This window comes from Labeo rohita, chromosome 22 (genome assembly GCF_022985175.1).
Source record: "Labeo rohita strain BAU-BD-2019 chromosome 22, IGBB_LRoh.1.0, whole genome shotgun sequence".
NCBI classification, from domain to species: domain Eukaryota; kingdom Metazoa; phylum Chordata; class Actinopteri; order Cypriniformes; family Cyprinidae; genus Labeo; species Labeo rohita.
In genome coordinates, this window is record NC_066890.1 from 10,984,000 (window position 1) to 11,002,115 (window position 18,116).

The following is an 18,116-nucleotide window of genomic DNA, read 5'->3' on the forward strand; positions in this document are numbered from 1 at the left end:
CCAGCTAGAGTTAGACACACCTGAACCAGTTAATCAAGCTCTTACTAGGCAAACTAGAAACTTCCCGGCAGGTGTGTTGCAGGACACCGCCCCTCCAGGACTGAGTTTGGGCACCCCTGATGTAAAATTGTGCATTTACCTTCTATCTCTGTTATTAATAAACCCATGGCACACAAAAAAACAGCTCCAATAACAGCGTCCTCGATTCCAGGGGTTGTTGATATTTGCGAATGCCGCAAATAAAGACGTTGCTGTCGTCTGCTTTAGAGTTCCTGCTGCCGGTGCAAATGCAACCAGAAAAACAACCTGAGGGGGAAATTGGTTCTCTAGGAACCACCATGCTGGCTAGTTCCTAGAACTACACAGTGTGAAAGTCCCTTTATTCAAACTGGAAAACTCCTAGGGTGACTTCAGGTTGATTGGGACACTTTTTCCAAGTCATTTCAATGACAGAAAGTGTCCCAATCAACCTGAAGCCACCTTACTTAAGGTGTGGTCTCATTTACCATTGTTACCATTGTCATTTACTTAGGTATCTGCATCATGTAGTCATGTAAGGGAGGATTTCTCCATGTGGATTTAACTCTTCTTCAAGTTGGCCATGCGAATTTGCTGCATTGACCAACAGAAAGCTGCTTCATGGATTGCTACGCTATTGACAATGGACCTTTTTGCTGAAATTTTGCTAATGAAGAGGCTGGTTGGAGTTCCTGAGGAACTTGCTAATATGCCATCTTTCCAATTCTTCTCAGGTGGTCGTAACGTGACGATCTCTCTGCAGTCACGCACAGGCCACACCCACATGCCATCTGTGGTGGGTCTGCTGGTCTTCACCCAGTTCTGGTTCTGGTTCCCGCTCTCTCACTTCCTATCTTTGGCCTTCACACCCACAGCTATCATCGGTCTCAACAAGGATCTGAAGGTAAAAAGAAATGTCTTCTAACCCAGTAGTTCCCAACCACATTCCTGGAGGCCCACCAACACTACACATTTTGCATCTCTCCTTTGTCTGACACACCCATTTCAGGTCTTGGAGTCTCTACTAATGGCCTGATGATCTGAATCAGGTGTGTTTGATTTAAGGAGATATGGAAAATATGCAGTGTTGGGGGGCCTCAAGGAATGTGGTTAGGAACAACTGTGTCCTAACCTAAATAGCGGAAGTCTCCAAACCTTGCTCCTGGTGAGCTACCGTCCTGCAGATTTCAGCTCCAACCCCAAGCTAGTCAAGGAGCTCAGGGCTACTTGATAATTACAGAACGATGTGTTGGAGCAGGGTTGGAACTGAAGTCTGCAGGAAGATCCCTGCAGTAAATCACCACAGTGCAACCTCAACATGGGTGACTTCACTGTTATACAAGAGAAACAGTTGTTGTAGGAAATTTTGATCTCCTGCATTAGTGTGACAAACAGTCTAATCCCCATGTATCCAGCATGGCGCCAAACCATTAATCCATGCAAGAAGAACTAGCAGCCCTGGTAAAATGGTTAGTTCAGGAATGTCCATTCCTGTTCCTGGAAGGCCACTGTCCTGCAGTTTAGCTCCAGCCCCAGTTAACCACGCTTGAACCAGCTAATCAGAGTCTTCATGATGCCTAAAAATTCAAGGCAAGTTGGGGGTAAATTCTACAAGATGTTGGCCCTCCAGGAGCAGGTTTGGACACCCCAGGGTTAAAGGAGAAATTCACTTCCAGAACAAAAATTTACAGATAATTTACTCACCCCCTTGTCATGGTGCCCCCAAGTTTGAACTTCCAAAATGCAGTTTAAATGTAGCTTCAAATGACTCTAAACAATCCCAGCCGAGAAAGAAGGGTCTTATCTAACAAAATGATAGGTCAATTTCGAAACAAATTGACAATTTATATACTTTTTACCCTCACATGCTCGTTTTGTCTCATCTATGCAATGCTTAATATGTATTAAGTTTTTTCCTATAAAAAAACATAATTTCTTATCGAATGAAGAAAGAAATGCACAAACATCTTGATGACAAGAGGATGAGTAAATTATCTGTAAATTTTTGTCCTAAAAGTGAACTTCTCCTTTAGCGCAGATGTTCACATTGTTAAAAGTAGAGAAAGCTGATGCAACCAAAATAGTTCTCTTCATTATTTAAGGCCTAGGTACTACATGCATTGTTTTTCCTCTCAAAAAAAGTCTTTGTTCAAACTCTAGTGAAGGTTAGGCAGCATCCTAACTGTCATTGAATGTCCCATGTGACTTATTTGGAAGGCTGTACAGGGGCGGCAGCTTCTGAAACAAATTACATAAGAGGCTTGTTTGATGTCAAACTATTGCTAAGGCACCAGCATAATAATACACAGTAGTAAACTTATCAGTTTTGAATAAATAAGTTCTGTCCTGTTAACAGATGCCGAAGGTGCAGTATCGATCCAACTGCAAACCCTCCACCTTTGCCTACCCTCCACCTTTGGAAGTGCCAAAGGAAAAGGAAAAAGAGAAGGTCTGAACTCTCACTTTGCTTACCAAAAACCAATGTTCTTCAACTATTCCCCGATATCATGGTTTTATTTGTCCCGCTGTTCTTCTGTCAGGTTTCCACTGCTGTTCTGTCCATCACAGCTAAAGCCAAGAAGAAGGAGAAGGAAAAGGAGAAGAAAGAGAAGGAGGAAGAAAAGATGGAAGTGGTATGTATGTCCTACAGCACTTCCAGAAACCTTTAGCTTGTTTAGAACTCCAGTGATTTGGTCTTTATCTGATGCAGGAAACACAGGCAGAGGCTGAAAAAGAAAAGAAAGATGAGGAGAAGGAGAAAGAAAAAGAGAAGAAAAAAGAGCCAGAGCCAAACTTCCAGATGTTGGAGAACCCAGCCCGGGTCATGCCAGCCCAGCTCAAGGTCCTCGCAATGCCCGACAGCTGCAGATACCAGCCCTTCAAACCTGTGAGTCGAACTTCTTTAATTTAGGCCTGTCGTGAATGTTTGACAGCTTTCTTCTGTAAAACCACTCAAGCTGCCCATGAAAGAAACTCTTCAGAAGATGTTTGCCTGATGGCTCCAATTAAACAATGTTAAGAGCTGTGGTGTAGTCCTCAGAGGTCAGCTGGCATAAATCCAGCCCTTTTTGTTTTGCACTTTAGGAGACTTCAAAAGTCAAGTTAAACAAGACTTGTAGATGGACTGTTACGGTATATAGTAACGCCTTTTGTCCACATTGTTGCCCCCAGTTGCACACGGGTGGAATCATCATCTTGAAAGACACCAGTGAGGAAGAGGAGGAGCTCGTGGAGCCCGTGTCCGCTCACGGCCCTAAGATCGAAGAGGAAGAACAGGAGCCTGAGGCCCCAGAACCTTTCGAGTACATAGATGAGTGAGATGTGCCACCCTACAGGTACTTCCTCTACAAGAACACAACACTGATGTCATGTTTAATTAACTACAGTTTTATCCACACATGGTCAGTTTAGAGGCTTTTATTCTCTGCACACTTCCTGTGGAATGCCTCACACCAGGGGTCACCAGATCCGCTCCTGGAGGGCGGGAGTCCCTGCAGAGTTTAGCTCCAACCCTAAGTGAACACACCTGAACCAGCTAATCAAGGTCTTACTAGGTATACTTGAAACTTCCAGGCAGGTGTGTTGAGGAAAGTTGGAGGTAAACTCTGCAGGACACCGGCCCTCCATGAACAAGTTTGGTGACGCCTGCCTCACACTATACGGATCATCAAAAACTCTTGCCTGATTTATAGAATTTTAGAATCTTTGTCCATGTGAAAATTCTAAACTAATAAATTTAGATTCTAATAGGAAAAAAAACTATTCTAATTTTAAAAAAAAAAAAAAATTGTTATAACTCGGCACAGCATGTGTACTAATAATTTTTTATTTATTTTATTTTTTTGCAGGTGGTGTTATGATATCTGCGTGTTCGCAGCATGCACCGCTACATGTCTATTCAAAATGCCCACCCCTTTTCCTTTTTTACGTTGTTTTCTCCACTTGGCCTATCATGGCCACTTGAGGGATGTTTTACATGATGGTTTTCAGTCATTATACAATAAAATATATATGTTGATCATGAGATTGGCTGCTTTTTTGTAGTGGATCTGCAATATCCTTTGTGCATTTTTGGAATTTGATTAAACTGTTGTAGTATTCTCAATTATTATGTTGTATTAAGTGGACTTTTGAGCAGACATGCTGTACTATTTGAAATGGCATTTAAACTTCATTAAGTTCGTGCATGCAAATTAAGGATATAAAATGAAATGGAGAAGACACAAAAGTGGTTAAAATGTAAAAAGCATATAAGAAATAGTGGCCAAGTTAAAATATTAACAAAACAAAAGTTTACATTTAGCAATTTACACAAACTACAGTTACAAAAGAATAACCAACTGCCTGGAGCGAAGACATCAGTTCACTCACATCATTGTATGAGAAACAGCATCAATCATAGTGACAGTATTTTCTTGAAAAATAAACGACACCTATTCCCATATACTGTATATCCTAATGTGCTTTCCACGGAATCTACCAAGTGACTGTTTTTAATGGTATGTGGTCATAGGTGTTCCACCAACCTAAACTGACAGGAGGAAGCATTTAGTCACACTCTTCTCCCCACTGTTCACTATATCCCCTAAAAGGAAACGATTTTTGTCAAGGCGTTAATTTCCCGTACGTCTTTACAATGTGGGTGGGATACTTTGGACTTTGACTTCAGGAAAATTGGCACGGTTCCGGAAAGATATTCGTATATCATTTGTATTTCCTTGAAATTGTGGTTCATGTCTCAGCATCTCTTCATCATTTTTGGGAGTCTAGGATCTTGACCTTGAAATAGCCCTACTCTTCTTACAGAGAATGCTGCATCCTGGTCTTTAGTAGATAAACGATTGTAAATTCTTTTTGTTTTGCAAATACAAAAAAGAAAATGTTCTAGTGTTCTTTTAAGGACCTTGCAACACTGACCCCAGACATCAGCAGCCTCTCTAAATGAACCGTGCTCTTGTAAACTGCATTTAGAAGAATCGCAATTTTGGCAAGTTGGCTTCCGCTGGCCTGAAAATTCAACAGATGAAAGCAGATGAAACCACTATATTATTACACTTTATTATGTGCTGACATTTTTCCTTCATGCCTGTTTCTGCAAATATAACCATACAAGGTGATAAGCATCTACCGGAGCAATAGAGACCCTTCTTGCTATGACCCTAAAGGGTCAAAACGAACACTTGGAGAATGGCATATCCTTCCCAAGTACGATTGTTGGTGAACAAATTCCTCAATCGCTTTTTGCCGTGAAGTCACAGTCTGCTGAAGCCGCACTGATGACAACGGATGGCAAGAGCGAACCTCTCTTGTTCGTTCAGTCAGCATACTGGCCAGAGTGGTGTTGGAGAAACGTTTATGACGGGTGTCCAGGCACTGGAGGTGGTCGAGAGCCTTTTGTTTGTTGTACTTGCTGGGTGCACTGATGGACACACTGACTGCCCATTTGAACTGGGGACAGGGATGACTGTTATGACTCCTCGAAAGTCAGGGAATTTGTGGATCTTGGCAAGAATTGTGGAACATCATAAATATGAAGCTGTAATGGACCACAAAAGTCAGACCAATGGTTCTCCCAGTGGGAATAGTACAAGTGACACTATTGGACCAAGTTGCACTGACCTGCAGGGTTTCTACTAGTATCAAATAGATTTGCAATCTGTTTGAAAGGCCCAACTTAGATGCCAAGTTTTAAACTTGTTTGGAAAGTCTTTTTTTTGAAAATTCGGTTTGTTCCTAGCATGGCTTTACCTCAACTTTGAGAGGCAAACCAGTTGAGGTCATTTTTCAAACCATCCTGTTGTTTGACAGTAAACTCTTTGCTCCCATGGTTGCTGTAGTGCCCACATCCCATGAGCTACGCCAAAGGAATTGAGTTTATATAAGAGATGAACCTAGCTGATAAGCTTCTGTTAACGTACATAGCACCTCCCTTCGCTCCCTAGTTCCATGGTAAGGGAGATTCCCATTTGTAGCCTATTCTGTTTTGAAAACAAGTGCACATGGAGCTTGAAGAATGCACCGTGAAATAATGTTATTGTCTTTAGTGTCAGTGCCACAGTGTATTCTACAACTAAATACCTGCTACTTCTTTATGTGAGCCTAATAATTGTGTCAAAAGTAATTAAGCCATTATTTTATTAGTGGGCCAAGGCCATTGCAAATTCCCAAATTTGTTTACAATATTCACATCATAGTTAACTAAGAACTAGGTTTTTGCAGGTAGACCACCAGGCCAAAAGTAAGTACATGTATATATTTTTTCAGTTATATAACAGGATTAGGAAGTGTTGAACATTAAAACAACCTGTTAAATTTACAGCTTGTTGTGGTGACTAATTAAATAGTTCCTTTGTTTAGGTTTTAAGTGAGCAATGACCACAGAAGAGCTTCCACCAATCATCCATTTGCTTTCGTAATGTGTTTCACTGGGTCTCTACGTCCAGTGTTTCTCGATTAAAATAAACACATCCAGAGCGGACCCTGCCAAGAAATTTTGGACACAGATAGACTCGGGCAGTATGTTGATTGAATTAACCTCCACAACAGAGGCTTCTTGTGCTGGTCAGGGTCTGGGCTAACCTGTCTGACTTCTCTCTTTGAGCACAGCTGGAAGCCAGATTCACTGTCATGGATTCAGTAGATTTTCCAGCCATTCGCTGGTGAAGCACTGAGGTGTGGTTGATGAGACCCTTGGGACTCTGCTCTTAAAAGTGTCTCCACTAGAGAGAGCGACTACAGGGGCCTCCCTATTCTGGGAAGTCAGAATAGAGTAATAGAAAAGGAATACGGGTGAGTTGGCTAAATGGATGGTATATAGGCTAACAAACATCCACAGTTTTCCAGCCATTAGTTGAATGATTGCGGTGTCAAAGTATGTTGCTGACAACTCCCTTTCATTCCATCTTCATTCATCATTACAGTGAAAGGAATAATCCAACAAAGACTGTTTGGATTCTCCATGGTTGCATGCTAGTGAATTTTTTTTTTTTTTTTTTTTTTTCTTTCTTTTTTTTTTTTCAACGTGAACTCATGAGTCAAATCTCAGTGGTCAACTTCTGGAAAGGAGAGAGAAGACTTTGGTTCATTAGGCAAAGAACTCATTAAGCAGAGATGTAGAACAAATGTGGGCCATGAAAATGGTTTCCACTTGATGTTACTGCTAAGTAGGCTATGACAGAGTTTGGCTTCTTGTGTTTCAGAATTGAAGCATTAGCAATCCCAGTCTCATGTTGTAGCTTTTGCTTTTGTACAAGTATGAAGCAGCCATGGAAAACTTACAGTTAAAACTAACAGTTAACTATCCTGGATCTCTCGAGGACAGCTTGTCAGGATGAGGGTTGGATACTACAATTAAACAGATTGCATTAATGGAGCTTGGCGGGCTTTGTTTTTGTGCAAATCTATTTTTTATGGAGGGAAAAGGACTCAAGCAGTGGCTCTCCGTCTCTCTGCGGGAAGCCAACCGCAGTTTTCCTCTCCACCGCAGAGCAAGGATGGCTGCCCGGAAGATGCTTGACATTAGCTTGAATAAAATGAAATGGCTTTATCAGCTGACAAATCCCCACATGGAAATGATGACACAACATTATTTCATATTATTTATGGTCAAGTCCTTCACTTATAAATCCACATTGCTTGATTTGTTTTATATGCTAACCCATCCCAGGCAATAGTTAATGTTTGATTTTATGAAGCGCTCAATGCAATAATTTTTTCGAGTGCATCAGTTCAGCGATTTTAGGAAATGACTTAGCACACCAGACAGATGGGTCACTCTGTTTAAAAAGTAATGAGGAACTGCGGTTTTCTTTCTGCGACCAGTTATTGGATACCAGATGACTGGAGGCAGTTAGCAAGATCAACTATGCCACTGTTGCAGCTGTTTCAAGCCAATAGAAATGGTACACATCTGGCAGAAGACCAGCAAATAATTAAAAAATCATGTAGGATGAAATCTCTTATAATGGTTTAGAATTGGGATGGGCAATTTGAGTCCTGGAGAGCCACTGTACTCCAAAGTTAATCTCCATCCATAATCAAAACACATTTGCCTGTAATTTTCAAGAAATCCTAAAGACCTTGGTTAGTGTTTTTCAGGTGTATTTGATTATGGGTGGAGCTAGACCAGGGTTGCCCAAACTCGGTCCTAAAGGGCCAGTGTCCTGCAGAGTTTAGCTCCAACCCCAATTAGACATCTGAACCAGCTAATCAAGCTCTTACTGCGCATACTAGAAACTTCCAGGCAAGTGTGTTGAGGCAAGTTGGAGCTACACACTGCAGGACACCAGCCCTTCCAGGATCGAGTTTGGGCACCCCTGAGCTAAACTCTGGGCTGGACCGGGCTGGACCAGGCTGGAAGTGCCCTACCTGCTTTAGAAAGTCTGGTGAGAAACCTCTGGCCTTCTAGAGTTGCTCTTCAATTCTGGTCCTGCAGTGTTTTGTTCAAGGATCAGCAACTTTGGTTCTGAAGGGCCACTGTTTTGCTGTTTTGCCACTGTTTAACTCCAATCCTAATTAAACACACCTGAACAAGCTAATCAAGGTCTTCAACATCACTAGAAAGCTACAGGCAAGTGTGTTTAGGGTTGGAGCTAAACTCTGCAGGACAGTGGCCCTCCAGGACCAAAGTTGCCTATCCCTGGTTTAGTTCCATCCCTGATTAAACTCACCTGCCTGTGATTTCCTAGTATTCCTGAAGACATTTTAGCTCAGGGGTGTCCAGTCCTGCTCCTGAATGGCCCTAATTAAAGGGATAGTTCACCCAAAAATGAAAATTTGATGTTTATCTGCTTACCCCCAGAGCATTCAAGATGTAGGTGATTTTGTTTCTTTAGTAAAACACAAAGAGATTTTTAACTCAAACCGTTGCAGTCTGTCAGTCATATAATGGCAGTCAATGGGATCCATGGCTTTGAGAGTCCAATAAAAAAAAAAAAAAACATACACAGACAAAACTAAATTAAACCCTGCGGCTCATGAGGATACAATGAGATGTTAAGACCCAAAACAACCGGTCTATGCAAAAAACTGAACCGCATTTATATAATTTTTTTAATCTCTGATCCACCGCAGTGTCCAACTGTGCTGAGCGCATTCACAACAGCCAGCGCATGACGTGTCAACGTGCTCTGGCATAGTAGAAGCATTTGATTCTCAAAGCCGTGGATCCCATTGACTGCCAACCATTATATGACTGACAGACCGCAACCGTTCGAGTTAAAAATCTTTGTTTGTGTTCTACTAAAGAAACAAAGTCACCTGTATCTTGGATGCTCTGGGGGTAAGCAGATAAATATCAGATTTTCATTTTTGGGTGAACTATCCCTTTAAACATGCTTGTCTCAATGTCTTCAAGATCACTAGAAAGTTCTAGGAAGGTGTGTTTGAGCTCTGCAGGAAGCTGACCCTCCAGAAGTACTAACAGACACATTTGTTTTAGCTGGTTCAGGACCTTAAAGAGTTAAAGAGCTATAGTCAAACCTTGATATTAACAAGAGGGGGCTGCTAGGATTTTCAGACCTGCATTAGCAGTAACCAACCCTGCTTCAAGAGGAGGGGTCTAAAAAGTTTGTCCTGGAGGGCCGGTGTCCTGCAGCGTTTACCTCCAACTTGCCTCAACACACCTGGGTTAAGGCTAGAAGGGAGACAGCTCTGGCTACTGGGCATGCGCACATCAATCCAACGTTATTTTTGTCACACTGTACAATGCTGTTTTTGTATTATGGTAAGGGCTAAGTTTAGGGTTGGGGTAGGTGTAGACGTTAATAAAACAAAATTTAATAGGTAGAACAGTTAGTTTCATTGTTAGTTTCTGGTCAGAGCTGTATCCCTTCTAACCATAACCACATACCTACCTGCAAGTTTCTAGCATGATTAGCTGGTTCAGGTGTGTTTAATTAGGGTTAGAGGTAAACTCTTTTTAGCTAAACCTCCCACCCTTTTTTGTGTATTACTTCCCCGAAACACAGTCACCATTTACTTTGGTTTTAAACTTGGCTATATTCATAATGCATGCCATGAGCCTTCTTATTTTACAAGGTTTATAAATAAAGCTCCTGAAGCTGTGTGACGGGTAACGTTCTACATTTATGAGAGAGCATGGTTCGAAAAGGTGAGTTGGTGCACAGCTGGCGGGGGCATGAGGTCATCCCATTACGAGCGACTGAACGGCTGCTGCATTTTGGAGAGACAGCGCCGGTGTTTACATTATGTCAGACTTGGCTGCGGAGCTGTGCCTATTACAAACATGGCAACCCTGCTGCATGGGAGACTAATTCATGCAATCTGATAACGTAAGGTAGAAACGAGATAGTTTAGACTGGTTTAACATAGAATTTTGTTTGAAAATAAAGTGTTACATAAAAATGTTGAGAAAACAATTTAGAATATATTTTAAGATATTTGCAGTCAGACATTTGCAGTGGATAAAATAATCATAAAAACCACATTGATCATATTGATTACAGAATGAATACAAGGAGAAAAAAAATCAATGCGAACAAGCTTATTACAACATTTGAAGTACCACAAAATAAACTTCGCAGCCCAAGATGACGTATGTACAGAATATACACAATTTACACCCCTTACACTGTGGTAAGAATATGTCTCACTTGTATACTATTTGAACATATACTATTAGGAAAGTGGGGTGCTCATGCTAACATGTTTTCACAAGATTTTTTCTTTCAAAACTGAACAAGAATATTAATGTGATGAAAGTATAGATTTTGAAATTGATATGTAAACTTAAATGGTTTCATCCTCTCTGTACAATAATACACGCTAAAATTCATCATTTATTAAACACAAGCAGAATGAATTGTGTAAAACCAGTCGGATTTACGTATTCACTCAGCATGTTCCATAAATGAAATCCATTAAGTCCTATGGCTCAAATACTACATTACACTTTTTCATTTGGGAATCTATATAGATACAGCCAATGGATCCATGAATTAATCCCTATGTGAAACCATTTTATCTACATTTACAATAAAAACAGTTCAACTGGTGCAATCCTGATTATTATGTGGGCAACAACTTTGATTCATTACAAAAAAAAAAAAAAAAATCTTGCATTGTCAGTTAAGACAAACAAAAAACAATGAACACATTTTATATTACAGACTACAATCTACAGCTAATCCTATTTGGAAAAAATCCCAAACTGCAGTTATGAGGAGGTTGTCGTGGTGCAATATACCATCCAAAATCTGCTCCGTTCGCTCAGTAACGATTGAGTTTGTCTGGGTCGTTGGATGCCATCTGAGAGAAGTCTTGAAAAATGTCCTGGTATGTTTCATCTCCTGCAAGAGAAAACACCTTGATTATAAAGGATGCAGAGTGTGATTTACCTGCATCAAGCACGTTAAACACACACGACCACACACTATAATCAAAAGTTAAACAGACACGGAGAGATGAGCTCATACCTTCAGAGCAGAAACAGCAGGAGAACGCAGGAGCAAAGGAGGAAATGCAGAGGTGAAAAGCACATGACACCAAATGATGCATATGAAGTGTATTTATTGACTATTTACACTGATCTCGCTTGATATCTAGCGTGTAGTAGCAGATAAAACACATTTTGATGCAATACTGTCAAGTGTTTGGAAAACAGTGAAGATTTCTGTTTAAAGAAACGTTCTGGGTTCAATACGAATTACATGGGATACAGATGTGTGGCAGTTGTGGCGTAATTACCACATAAAATAACGATCAGTGTCATAACAGTTTGAAAGAGAAACAAAGCAGATAAATGAAGAGAGCTACTCAGAAATAACAGTATACGACATTTTCATGCTCTGCAGAATTGTATACAATAATAACATCATTTACGACCTTGTAAACACCTCTGTGTTTTTATTTGCATATTAATAAACCTGAGACTCAGCTTTTAGACTGCTATGTAAAGGGTTTAATTATAAGGTTTTGTTTAAAAGAGCTCATTTAAAATCTGTGGAAATCTAAGAGGTAAATGTCTTGTTGCCAAACGGAGCAGAAGAAAAAGAAACCCTCTTATATGGGGTGTAAAGTCCAGCTCTACTGCGCCCCTCTGTGAGCGATAACAGTACTGCAACTCCAGCTAATAGTTAGCCCACCTAATATGGCACATTCATTTAATCTAAATAAAACAAACAAAATATATTTATAGCAACATTCAGACTGTCTAGTTTCTCTTGTAATGTACATAAAGTCTAATTACATAAAATATTTTAGCTATTTCACAAAACTATATTAAACAACTACATATACACTCAAAAGTTTGGGATCAGAAAGGCTGCATTTATTTGTTAAAAAAAAATACAGAAAAAATCTGTAATATTGCAAAATGTTATTACAATATAAAATAATGGTTTTTATTTTAATATACTTTAAAATATAATTTATTCCTGTGATGCAAAGCTGAATTTCCATCAGCTGTTACTCCAGTCTTAAGTGTCACATGATCCTTCAGAAACCGTTCTAATATGCTGATTTATTATTAGAATTATCAATGTTGGAAACAGTTGTGCTGACAAATATATTTTGGAACCTGTGATTCTTTTTTTTCAGGATTCTTTGATGAGTAAGTTAAAAAAGAACAGCATTTATAAATACAAAATATAAATATTTTATAATTTTTTTCTTATACTGTACATTCTGCAATATGACTAGTGTTTCTGTATCTGTATCAAGTAAACACAGCCTTGATGAGCATAAAAGACTTTTTTAAAAAAAACATTACAAGTCTTACTGATTGCAAACTTTTGAGCGGCAATTGTGTGTGTGTGTGTATATATATATATACACATATATATATTATATATACATATATATAGTGTACTTTGTGCTATATTTAAAATACACTACATTTTTTTTTTTTATTGTTAACAAAACATGCATATATAATATATATAGTCAAATATCTAATACAGTGTTGTCTAATCCAGAACTAATACTGAATTGTACAGGCGTGCTACATCTGTATTAGATGTAATATTTATAAACACACTGATTTGATTTACACAGTTTCACTTCCTCAAGTATAATGAAGTGATAAATATGAGGAATGTGCCAGATGATCTTGACTGGGCCAAGTTTTCATCACACTGCTCTTACACACTGACAGTTTTAAGACAAATACACACACACAATGTAAATAAGGTGCATGTTTTCACGTCACTCGTTCACAAGACTAGTTATTGCACATGTTCCAGCAGTAACGTCCTATTATTGTTTACTTCACATTAAAATACTAGGCTAGACTAACCCATCCTGGGGTCTAATGAAGCACAGCTTCACATAATTGTGGACATTCACTAATTTTGTGCGTTTGCGACAGGTTGTGGTGATTTCAGCATATGTTAGGAGTCTCTGAGCTGCAAGTTAATGAACTCCTCCATACACTTCCGATATTGCATTTCAGTCGGGCTGTTAGAGTTAAATTGACCTGACTGACTATACGGACCCTCAGATTCGCGCATCTCCTCGTTCATCTTGGCCAGGCGAAGCCTGTAGACACAGAAACACATGAAACACTTTTTAACATTTTATGTTTGACAGAAATGTCTCGACGCAGCTTTCTTTTTCAAAAGGTACAAACTGAAGTTAGGGCAACTCACAGCGTGACAATATCAGCGTTTGCTGCCTCGACTGCGATTGAAAGCGGCGTTTGATTCTCAACATCTGCTGCGTTCTGATTGGCTCCCCGTTTTAGAAATAAACACACTTGCCTGGAGGAGAAAAAAAACAAATATTTATAACTTTAAAGACATTCAAACAATGGGGCAGAAACAAATCACAGGAGACTTTTATGTAATAAGAGCTGTTTGTTGTGCAAAACTAACCCTGTGTGGCCCAGGATAGTGGCGTGATGTAAAGGTCCTCTGCCCAGATTGTCCTGCTGGTTGACACTGGCTGAATTCTGGAGCAGGAATTCACAGGTGACCAGAGACCCCTGATACAGACACACAGGCGATAAACAGCATTCATAATCTATAATACAGCTGTAATGTTGATGCATTTCATATTTAAATTGCACTGATTTATCATTTCAAAATAAAGCACCTTATTTTAAAAGAAAAATAACCTCCTGTGTATATATAGTTATAAATCAATAAAAATAAAACAAAAGTAACAAATGAAACAAAGCCAAAACCAAACCAAAAAAAACAAAATACTACACAAAACAAAAAAAAAAAAAAAAAAAAAAACAAAGCCAAAATTAACCAAGAAAAAAGCAAAATACTACACATAACACAAAACAGAACAAAAAAAAACCCAAGGCAAACAAAAATGAAAACACACAAAAAAAAAAAAAAAAACAAAAAGAAAACTAAAAACATGCAAAAAACAAAAACACAAAATTAAACAAAACACACAAAATAAACCAAACAAAACAACGAAAACAAAAAAAAAAAAACTAAAAAGAAAACACAAAAACTAAACACAAAAGAAAACAAAAACTAAATGAAAAACTAAACAGAAAAAAACAAAAACAGAAAAAACTAAACAAAAGAAAACTAAAAACACAACAGAAAACAAAAAACCTGAGAAAAAACAAAAACTAAATGAAAAACGAAAAACACAAAAGAAAATAAAACACAACACAGAACTAAGAACTAAACAACAAAAACCACACAAAATTAACTAAAAAAACAAAAACTAAATGAAAAACTAAACCAAACAAACAAACAAAAAAAACTAAACACAAAAGAAAAAACTAAATAACTAAACAAAAAAGGAAAACTAAGGAAAAAATAAATTAATTAAAAACTAAAAAAAAAAAAAAAAAAAAAAAAAAAAAAAAAAAAAAAACAAACAAAATGAAAAACTAAAAAGAAAAAACAAACAAAAAATCTAAAGAAAAGAAAAAAAAAAGACAACTAAACAGAACACCAAAGAAAACAAAACTCAAAAAAACTAAAAACAAAGGTAAAACTACACAAAACATAATAAAAACAGAAAAACTACACAAAACACAGAAAAGAGGATAAAATAAAAAAAAAGCAAAACAAACCAATAAAAACAAAACAAAAATAACAAATGAAACAAAGCCAAAACCAGACCAAAAAAGCAAATTTTACACAAAAAAAAAAACAAAAAGAAAACAAGAACTGAATGGAAAAAAAAAAAAAAAAAAAAAAAAAAACACACAAAAGAAAACAAACAAAATGAAAAACTAAAAAGAAAAAACAAACAAAAAACTAAAGAAAAAAAAAAAAAACTAAACAAAACACCAAAGAAAAACAAAACTCAATTAAAAACACAAAAGAAAAACTAAACTAAAAACAAAACAAACTAATTGAAAAACTAAAACCAAAAGAAAAACTAATCAAAAAACTAAAAATACAAAAAAAAAAAAAACAAATGAAAAACAAAAAACAAAAGAAAACAAAAACACAAAATAACTAAACAAAACTAACAAACAATAAAATACTACACCAAAATACTACAATAATACATGTGTATAATATCATGAAGAAAAAGTCTGCATGTTCTCTTCACCCCATGAACGGCCATTATAAGCGGCGTCTTGTTCTCGTCGTCCACATTGGTCCAGTTGACCACTGCCCCGTGCGCGAGAGCTTCGGCCATGTCCGGCAGACTGCGGGAGAAAGACGCCCAGTACAGCTGCAGGCCCGCCGTCAACTGCTTCGGCTCGCAGAAAACCACCAGATCTTTACCGGCACACTCTTCGTGAGGCTCGGAGATCTGCAGCTCTGGGCCTTCTGGAGGACAACAATCACAAAACGTGTGTGAGGAACAATGAATAACAGCTCTGCTCGTGTGTTGTTGAGCGAGACGCAACTAACCCGTGTCGTTGAGCGTGCTGGAGGAAGCGCTCGAACTCAACGTCTCTCTGCTTCCGTCAGCGAGGTACTGCACGTCACCGTCTGTGCTTCTCACTGTCAAACAGAAATACACTTACTGTGATACAGTGAGCAAAACAGCAACATCACAGCAAAACTATGGGAAAGGCACAAACAGGCACGAGCAATGGAAACGTTCCTTACGGGAAACGTATGATGGGATGTTGAGCGATGGAGACATGATGCAATGTTTTCCTCACAGAAGAGTCAGCAGGGCGTTGAGTGAATTTCAGAACTTTAATTCAATTTAAAATTAAATTTGATTTAAACTTGAAGGAGAATTAAATCAAAACAACATGCAAAGAAGATCTAATAACTAGATACGTTTTTAATACTACATTTAATTTTACACACACAAACGTATCAAATGGGAGAAATTAAAATTTAATTAATCGATATTTGAAATTAGAAATTTATGATGGTGTATTTCTAATACATTTAAGGGGTTACAGCTCAATATAAATGTATAATGTATTCAGATTCACATTTTAATGTCAGCATTTACTTCTATAAAGTAAACAAATTTGTTGACATTTTGTGTTTATGTAAAATTTAAAATGGCAGTTTTAATCATTTTGACAGCATTTTACTTTGTATGAGGAATAAAATTTAGTATTTGAAAGTAAAAACATTTCTTGTATTTTACTGTGTATGTGGGATAATATAAATATAAATAGTTGAAATTAATGATATTAGCTAATTATGTTTATAGTTATATGATTATGATTCATGAAAATGTATTATTTGTCTAAAATGTTTGACTTGAGAAATTTTTTGAATTGCAATTCAGTAATTTTAATATTATTTTGTATCATTGAGATACTATGACAATATTTTTTAAATTAAATTTTTTTAAATATATATAAAAAAAAAAAAAAATAATAATAATAATAATAATAATAATAATAATAATAATAATAATAATAAATTATTATTAAATAAATAAATAAATAATAATAATAATAATAATAATAATAATAATAATAATAATAATAATATATATATATATATATATATATATATATATATAAAAGTAATTATTTTATTTTATTTTATTACCCTGGATTTAATTCAAATTCACACTCGTGAAATGAAAGTGAAGCAATTATGACACTGTAAATTCTATTACATTTAAATAATTTTATTACATTAAATTTGATTACATTTCAATGAATTGCAATTCAGTAAATTCCACTTCCTGTCATTCAATGTAATTTTTGTATCGAGATACTATTATATTTATATTTTGATATTATTTTATTTATTAATTATTTTAAAATTATTTTTTTAGATTTTATGTTTAGATTTTCAGCTTTCATGTTCATTTTTGTTAGTTTTAATAATTTTATTGTTTTTGTCATTTTCATTCATTTTTGTCTTTAAATGACTATATAGTTTTTTAATCAATTTTTATTTTTATTTAGTTTTAGTAAAATAACTTAAACTGAATAAAAATGAGAAATGTTGCCTTGTTAACAAGCTGAAATAAAATAAGTTCAAGATTTTATTTTATTTTATTTATTATTTTATATTTTATATTATTTTATTAATTATTTTATTTTATTTTATTATTGTTTAAGTTTTAGCCTACTATCTTAATAAAAGTGAGGTAATTGTGATACTGTACTTTATGATAATTTATTAAATTTGATTAAATGTATTCAATTAAATTGTATTAAATTTCCATGAATTGCAATGCACTAAAATCCTCTTCTTTTCATTCAATGTTAGTTTAGTATCATTGAGATACTATTATATTTGGTCTTAACAACATTGTTTTTATTTTTATATTTTTTTTTTATATTTTCTGCTTTCATGTTCATTTTTAATAATGTTTTAATAATTTTTGTTTCTGTCAATTTTATTCATTTTTGTGTTTTTTATGCCTATATAATTTTTTATTCATTTTGATTTTATTTTGTTTTAGTAAAACAAGTTAAACCAAACGAAAATGAAAAATGTTGCCTTGTTAACAAGCTGAAATAAAATAAGTTTAAGATTTTTATATTTAATTTTAGTGAACATTTATTTTGGGTAACTATTTTATTTTATTTTATTTAAATGAATTCATCCATTAATTCATTTTTGTTGATTTAAATGTCTATATAGTTTTCATTAATTTTTATTTTTTATTTATTTTCAGTAAAACAAGTTGAACTAAATTAAAATGAGAAATGCTGCCTTGATAGAAAGCTGAAATAAAATAATTTTACGATTTTTTATATTTTATTTCCATTAACA

General features: G+C 36.2%; 2 protein-coding genes across 8 annotated transcripts in view; one reads left to right on the forward strand and one right to left on the reverse strand.

The window, feature by feature from the left end:
- psmd1 (proteasome 26S subunit, non-ATPase 1) overlaps positions 1–4,042 on the forward strand; it is a 45,717-nt gene extending 41,675 nt beyond the window's left edge. The window contains exons 20-25 of the mRNA XM_051094823.1: positions 753–922; positions 2,375–2,467; positions 2,559–2,651; positions 2,729–2,905; positions 3,190–3,353; positions 3,867–4,042. Of these exons, the coding sequence (XP_050950780.1) occupies positions 753–922; positions 2,375–2,467; positions 2,559–2,651; positions 2,729–2,905; positions 3,190–3,336 (680 nt within the window). The 3' untranslated portion in view covers positions 3,337–3,353; positions 3,867–4,042. The remainder of the gene's footprint in view (positions 1–752; positions 923–2,374; positions 2,468–2,558; positions 2,652–2,728; positions 2,906–3,189; positions 3,354–3,866) is intronic.
- A 6,299-nt stretch (positions 4,043–10,341) lies between these two features.
- Positions 10,342–18,116, reverse strand: part of LOC127153594 (arf-GAP with coiled-coil, ANK repeat and PH domain-containing protein 2) — a 50,733-nt gene continuing 42,958 nt past the window's right edge. For 3 of the 7 annotated variants that reach the window (XM_051094768.1, XM_051094771.1, XM_051094766.1), the window contains 5 exons: positions 15,819–15,911; positions 15,511–15,734; positions 13,851–13,960; positions 13,626–13,736; positions 11,528–13,515 (listed from right to left, as the gene is read on the reverse strand). In XM_051094768.1, coding sequence (XP_050950725.1) covers positions 13,368–13,515; positions 13,626–13,736; positions 13,851–13,960; positions 15,511–15,734; positions 15,819–15,911 — 686 coding nt within the window. In that variant the 3' untranslated portion in view covers positions 11,528–13,367. Of the gene's footprint in view, positions 11,328–11,527; positions 13,516–13,625; positions 13,737–13,850; positions 13,961–15,510; positions 15,735–15,818; positions 15,912–18,116 lie in introns of those variants that run through there. The other 4 variants (XM_051094773.1, XM_051094769.1, XM_051094772.1 and 1 more) reach the window with 4 other exon arrangements.